At 37.9% G+C, this 7737-nt stretch overlaps 3 protein-coding genes across 3 annotated transcripts; all 3 read right to left on the bottom strand.

Annotated features, from left to right (window-relative positions):
• Positions 1–845: 845 nt before the first annotated feature.
• On the bottom strand, positions 846–2360 carry LOC123546137 (uncharacterized). The gene has a single exon (XM_045332326.1). It carries the CDS (start codon positions 2358–2360, stop codon positions 846–848), a length of 1515 nt encoding a protein of 504 aa, XP_045188261.1.
• Positions 2361–3222: 862 nt separating this feature from the next.
• LOC123546138 (uncharacterized) lies at positions 3223–4983 on the bottom strand. Its single transcript, XM_045332327.2, has one exon. It carries the CDS (start codon positions 4981–4983, stop codon positions 3223–3225), a length of 1761 nt encoding a protein of 586 aa, XP_045188262.2.
• Positions 4984–5021: 38 nt separating this feature from the next.
• Positions 5022–6107, bottom strand: LOC128559265 (uncharacterized). The gene has a single exon (XM_053550519.1). It carries the CDS (start codon positions 6105–6107, stop codon positions 5022–5024), a length of 1086 nt encoding a protein of 361 aa, XP_053406494.1.
• Between the last annotated feature and the right edge of the window lie 1630 nt (positions 6108–7737).

Here is a 7737-nt window from a genome sequence, read left to right as displayed (position 1 = left end):
TAGAGACGTCGTGATTGATCAAAAGTATCTGGTACAACAACCACGTACCCAGAACGCAGCTGCCACAACAACGTATGTATATATGTATGATAGACATATACACAAACATAACTCAAACATACGATTAACAAGAAATGTGTTGATCATTTAAGACAGCAGGGAATCGTTATAAATTAAGCTGACAGTTCAGAAGAATAGAGTAAACAATGTAAAACATAGACAACAAGCACACTATCAAACGGTTTAAAGAATAGAGTTAGGCACAGCCTCGGAACTGCCAGATCAACTTTGGTTACGGTTCCTTAGAAAATGATATACTAAAATAGAAAAACTACGCTTACAAGAACAAATCTGCTATCTTTCTATGTTAGTGTGGGGGGTTGCGGTTAAACTCTATATAAGAACGCACGTCTGGTTCATATGAATCTATTATTCAAACTCAAGATGTTTACAATATCAGGAAGTGACGTCAGTGACGCCAAAACGTAATACAAATTAATAGCGTTAAACGCTGTGATACATAAATGTACGTTATTTCCGACATTCTGGGGGCCGCGAAATGCTTCAAAGTTAATTAATCTGAAACATAGAAAAAATATCTATATTTAAAATATCATGAAAATGTTATCCCAGAATGCTGATCAAATCATAGAATAAGTCTTTCATAAATCACATTCTCGCGTAGATTCTACAACTATTAAAGCACAGTGTCTATGTAATTCAAATTATCCATAATTTCAGTTAATATAAATTTACTCTGTCAGTCTATAAATGTATACTTAAATACACAGTTTATCTATTTCACGTATTTCCGTAATTCAATTTTGATAAATTCTCGCATGAAATTACTGTCTCTCATTTTCATTCAGCTCAAGGGGGTAAAGTTTCTTAATAGCTCGTGTTGTAAGACCACTTCCGGTACGGATCATGGCTGATCTGGTTAAACCATCTTTACCCGTCATCAGTTCCTCCACCACGGCAAGTTTCCATCGTAATCGAGGACAGTCTTCATGCACCTGTACCACGTCACCAACTTTTATCGTCTGCTTGTTTTGACCGCTTTGCGTGTGTCGTTCACGTAATGAAGTAAGATAATCAGTCTTCCATCTCTCCCAAAATCGGTTGAGTAACTCTCGCTGGATTCGAACCTGTTTATTTGCTGTGTTGTGGTTACTGTTTACGTTCTGAATAGCTGAGTAATCCACCGGAGTCGTTATCCTTCGACCATATAGTAAATGCGAAGGGGTAAGCGGTTCTGGGTCTGAAGTATCGGATGTAACGTATGTCAGAGGACGGTCATTAAGAACGGCTTCGATTTCTGTAAGTATCGTCTGTAGGGATCCGTAAGTTACGAATGACCGACCAAGTACCTTCTTAAGTGTGGTTTTAACAAGTCCAATCATTCTTTCCCACCATCCGCCAAACCATGGTGAGCGATTTGGGATGAATCGCCACACTGTTCCTGTACTATTGAGTTGGTCTTTCAATGTTTGGGATTCGAACATTTTCTTCAGTGTATTAGACGCTGCATGATAGGTTGTTGCGTTGTCAGATATTATCAGCCTTGGGAATGATCGTCTGCTAACGAATCTCCGAAACGCTTGCATAAATGAATCTTCTGTGAGATCATGCACGAGTTCAAGGTGTACTGCTCTGGTAGCCGCACATGTAAAAAGACACACATATGTCTTGGACTCTCGGCCGGATTCTCCTCGGACGTAAAGTGCTCCACTGAAGTCAATCCCTGTCACAGCAAAAGGTGATGAATTTTTCACTCTGTATGTTGGTAATGGTGGTGGATCTGGAGCAAGGTAGGGTTTGGAGTTGATTTTACGGCATATTGTGCACTTTCTAAGTAGTGATTTTACACATTGACGTATTGTTGGAATCCAATATTTCTGTCGTAGGTGGCAGATAGTTGCACTTGTACCTGAATGTAATTGTTTCTCGTGCGCATCAAATATGATAAGTTTTATCAGGTGATGTTTTGCTGGTAAGAGAATAGGAAACCGGGTATTTTCGTCCAGGGGTGCGTTGTGTATTCTGCCTCCACATCTGATATAACCATCTGAATCTAGGTAAAGACGTAACTGTCTAACAACCGGTAACCGTGATTTTCCGGATTGTAGATTAGATATTTCTTCACTGTAGGAATTCTGTTGACACTGCCGAATAAGTAACATTTCTGCATTCTCAAGTTCTTGTAGTGTTATGGAACCACTGTTTCTTGACCGACTTACTGTTCTACAATTACGTATAAATCGCAAGACGTAAGCTGTGACGCGTAGTAATCGTTTAAGCGTGCTGAATCTAGTCACTTCAATCACATCTTGGATTGCAAAACTATTTTTTCTCGTCATGTGGGTTGGAGATTCTCGTTGGTTCGACTTCCGGTTTTGTCGTCTGCTGAAGTAGATAATACGGTTGAGACTCTAACGTTCCATGTCGGCCACTGAGACTTCTGGGTGATCCACAATGGTCCATTAAACCATAAATTACTTTCTTGATATTGTTTGGCAGAAATTCCACGGGTCAATAAATTTGCCGGATTCTCTTGGGTTGGACAGTATCGCCAATTCTGATTTCCGGTTAAAGCTGTGATTTCTAATACACGTGTTCTCACAAATCGGTTGTTGTTTTCTGTGTTAATGAGCCAATGTAGTACAATTTGGCTATCAGTCCAATAGTATATCTCCTGTATTCCTAGTACTGACTGTAAATGCTGTGATAATCTGGCTCCTATGACGGCTGCCATCAGTTCAAGCTTTGGTAGAGTGAGTGTTTTAACTGGCGCAACTCTGTTCTTTGCCATTACTAAAGTTGAAATATCGCCTTTGCTGATGTAAACTGTAGCACCGTATGACTGTGTACTAGCATCGACGAATACGTGTAAACAGGGTACTGATTTGTCGTCTGCACCTGTAAAATAATGTCTTGAAAACTGTGTTTTCATTGAAGTATTCAAATCTGCCGCTATGTTCAACCATCTCCGTTGATAAGTAATAGGCAGTGGTGTATCCAAAGTGAAATGTTCTTTCCAAATATCTTGGAGCAGTAACTTGGCTCTTACGGTAACTGGACTGAGTATGCCGAGAGGGTCATATGTTCGTGATGTACTTTGTAAAATATAACGTTTGGTCGTAATCGGGTTTGTGTCTATTGGTCTTTCTGCAAATGTCATTATGTCCATTTCTGGTTGCCAGCGTAATCCTAACAGTTTTGTTACTTTATCTTCGTCAGTAAATTGTGATGTGTCGCCATTTCCCTGAGCAAGATACTGTTTGAATTCCACGATCGTAGCTTAAATCCTGCAGCTGACATTAGATCACGTGACTCCCGAAAATATCTTAATACGTCTGCTTCCTTATCAAAACTGGACAAGAAGTTGTCTACATACAGATCCTTGCACAGTTTTTCGCTGATCCAATTGTCGCAGTTTCTCTGTAGATGCTTCAGTATTGTTGCATTTAATATAAAAGGGGAGCAAACTGATCCGAAAAGTACGGACTTGAAACGGTATGTTTTCAATGGGCTGTCGGGATTAGTTGGATCTGAAGGCCATAAAAATCGTGTGACATCTCGGTCCTTCTCGTGTAGTCCCACATGTAGAAACGCCTTCTCGATATCACTAACAACTGCAAATTTGTGAAATCTAAATCGAACTAATATGGCTGTCAAGTCGTTGAGTTGCGGTGGTGTAGATTGCAGACAATCGTTTAAACTCGGGTGGTTTCGTGACATCCGACAACTACAATCGTACACAACGCGTATGGGTGTTGTCGAAGATTCCTTATTCACGGCGTGATGGGGAATGTAGTGTACTCTCTTTCCGGGTTCATCTGTAGGCATGACTTCTTCTATGAATTCTTTCTTTATCTGATCTTTTATTATAGCATTGTAATGGTTCAATGTAACTGGGTCTTGACGTAACTTGTTTAATAAGTTTCCAGTTCTGCGCTTCACTATGTCATAGTTTGTAGGTAGAGGTGGGCTATCTAATTTCCATGGAAACTCGGCTGTGTATCTCTTACCCGTAAACGTGAAGGAATTCTCTTGATATGTACTCACGTAATCCATTTTGTCGTATTCAGAGTCATCATGTTCAATTCCTAAGCTTTCAAGCTTCCAGAATTTTTCTAAATCGATTTCGTTCGGAGCTTGCGTGATAACATGTAGAGTTAGATTGGTTGTAGGTTTTCGTCCTGACGGTTGAAATGGAACCGGACCGGAGAGGAGGTATCCAATCTTGGATTTTACAGCTGTAGGTCCCGAGCCACGGATCACTTCATCTTCAATAACCTTCCAGTAAAAGTCTGCGCCGATAAGTAGTTGTATTTCAAATGTTTCGTCATCAGTTACTGGATGTGCAAGTTTCAGACCTTTTATGTATTGGAGGTTTGTCACACTTCTGTTGTAATTTTGTAGAGGTACTGCAATAGTTGGCACTATCAACACATCTATCGGGATCTTTTCACCGGAAGTTGTGATCAAATAAATTCTGGTTGTTTCCAAATGTCGGACCTCATTTGTTGAATTCCCGAAGCTTGCGAGATGTATCGTGTCAGTTCCCGTTGTTGTAAGTTTAAGCTTTTCTGCTTGATTTTGCGTAATAAATGATCGTTGTGATCCCTCATCAAATAATATATTTGTGTCTGCTGTACACATGCCGAAAGTAACTGTTGGTATAGCCGTCTTCAGTAGCACATTGGAAGACAATTGTAAGGATGTCGTCTGTTTGCGTGTGATGTCATCGTAGGTATGTAGAGTCGCCGCTTGCTGATGAACTTGGGTAATACCTGAACTTGGACCTGATGTTGAATATATAGTACCGTTTTGTGTCTGTTCTGTACTGCCTGTATTCTGACAAATACTTGTATGATGTCTCCTTTGACAATTTCTGCACTTTTTCTGCGATTTGCATTTCGACACTTGATGCGTACCCAAACAATTGAAGCAGAGGCGTTTATTTCTAACAACTGTCATTCGCGATGTGTAATCAGTTATTACATTACAGTCATTTGCTAAATGTGTGTTACTTGAGCAAAAACACATACCTTTTGGTTACTAGGGCGTCGATCTTGTTGCTGAGAATGTTGCTGCTGCTGAGAATGTTTCCTATCTTTATTCCGCTGAAATCCTTGTTTAGGACCGGAACTTGTTAAGAGTGACATTGTAGCGGGGTTTTCTAATATGCTGTGGCTGTTGATCTGACCTGCTTCCATAACGTTAATTTCCTCGTAAATTGCTTTGCGAAGTTCGTTTAGCTGAAGATTACTGCCCTTATGTTCTCGTGCTAAGGATTTTCGTATTTCCGCCGGAAGTTTATCAAAGACAACTGGCACTAAAAGTGTTCCGTAAGATTCCTGATGTTGATTCAATGATTCAAGTCCACGGATATAGGTTTCAAGTTTATCATAATAATTTCTCAGACTGCTGAGTGTGTTGTTTGGTGACGGAAGTTGTAACAAAGCCTGCATGTATGCGTGTACAATTTTATGCGCCTGCCCATACTGTTCCTGTAGAAGTTCGACTGCCTTAACGTAGTTGGAGTTCGTAAGTGCAAATCCCTCAATAGTTCTGGCTGCGTCGCCATCCACCTGCGATCGTAGATAATTAAATTTCTGCACATCTGACAAGTTCGGATTTGTGTGAACAGTAGTGCTGAAAGAGTCCCAAAACGATTGCCACTGTAGAATATTTCCGTCAAAAGTAGGTAACGATAATTTAGGAAGACGATGATACTGTGCTGAATGTACACTGCAAGCGCTCGGAAAAGTTACAGTCTGATGTTGATCTGAAGATGACGAATTATTTCTCTCCTGGTTTGAAAAATTGTCAAATTCACGAAATTGACGAAGTTGTATTTCAATTTGCAACGAAAATTCTTCACTGCTGATAAGTTCCTCTTCAATTTCGGTTATTTCTGTCTGTTCTAAAATTTTCTCGTTCAGTGATTTCAAATTTTCTACTTTGTTTGTAATTGATTCCAAGATTGTTCGAAATTCCAACATCGATGAATTTTCTTTAGCACGTTGAATTTTCTCAAGTTGAATTTCAATAACTTTGCGTTGGCTGTCTCTCAGTGATCGCAGTTTATCTACTTTCATCGTTGCGTTTGTCACGGCATCAAAATGTGGGGGGTTGCGGTTAAACTCTATATAAGAACGCACGTCTGGTTCATATGAATCTATTATTCAAACTCAAGATGTTTACAATATCAGGAAGTGACGTCAGTGACGCCAAAACGTAATACAAATAAATAGCGTTAAACGTTGTGATACATAAATGTACGTTATTTCCGACAGTTAGTTTTTATATTACAGTTAATTTCCTGCTTTAATTTGTTTGGTAAGATTGTAAAGGTATATTCATGAATGATGTTTCATGGCAGCAAACACACCTTAAGTGCGAACACAAGTGATGTATAAGATCACAGGCATTACAGTATCAGTTTTGATGATACAAATCTTTTCCCATGTAATTTCTATTTGATAATAGTGTCGTTGTTATAAATCATAAGCAAATAAAGTTAACGTATTATTCTTGAGACTACTGAGGGAAGGAATTTCTTGTCAGAAATTATTTCATATACTTAAATTGTGTTAGTTTTTTTTTTCTTCTTGTTTTATTCTAAGAAAAATTTCTTTTTGATGTCACAAATGCAAAATGTATCTCTTGTCGGCCGTCCTACTCGCTTGTTTTTTATTCGGGATCCGTATTTGGATATTTTCTTAAATGATGTTACGCTACTCATACAACTGACGTATATTGGTTGAACTAAAACCATCGGGAATATATTTCTATTAAACTTCGTTTGCACGAATGTTTTAGAATACCTCTTTCATTTGTTTTATATTTATCATTATATTTCCATACCACTTTCACGTACTTATCTTAACATTTTGAAAATCGCATTACATTTGTTTTGGAACATTGTTTTCGTACAAAATCAAAACCAGACTTGTTTTTTTAGAAAAAGAACGTACAATGTTTATTTGTCGGTTCAAATTGAATTTAACATTCGTTTACAGTGAGTTTGTGTTGAACATAATATCTCTAAGTCACGAGATTGTGTTCATATATTTCAAGAGAATCAAAAAATATATTAACATGACCTTTCTTTTATTTCATCAGGGCAAACTTTTATAGTCGGATATCGTGATGAAAGCATTGCTTGCTAGATTCATTTGACTTCATATTGAGCGGAAATGAAATTTGTTACCATATATTATTATAAAGACTTCCTAATGTAGTGAAAGTCTTAGATATCGTTCATAATTCTAGTTGTATTTTGCATCAAGGTTCGACAGAGTATTAAAGAAATTTAATTTCTTATTGCAAGTCACATCGATATTGAAAATAGTACCCGGAACTATGATTATAAGTCACAGTATGGGTTCCTATAAGGCATTGCACTAACGCACTAATATTGATCTTTGACTAATTTCGATCCGATATCATACTTTTACTAAAGCAGTACATGTGCACTTTGTGACCGCACGTCAAATATTTTCTGCACTTATACATTTTTGTTACCGAATAACGCTTTAAATAAGGTATAATATATGTTTCTTGGCGTGTCCAAACTCCTTTGAGTTGTACAAAACGATCATGTTTTTATTGAATTTCATGAAAAAAATAATACATTTATAATTATTTAAAATATAGCAGAAATCCGGTATCTAAATTTCGTTTTACGTCGATAAAACAGGAATTCGACTAAAAAACATCCTTTCT

The sequence above is a fragment of the Mercenaria mercenaria genome, chromosome 9 (genome assembly GCF_021730395.1).
Source record: "Mercenaria mercenaria strain notata chromosome 9, MADL_Memer_1, whole genome shotgun sequence".
Classification (NCBI taxonomy): domain Eukaryota; kingdom Metazoa; phylum Mollusca; class Bivalvia; order Venerida; family Veneridae; genus Mercenaria; species Mercenaria mercenaria.
Note: the sequence above shows the minus strand (reverse complement) of the source record. Positions and strands in the feature narration are given on the sequence as shown.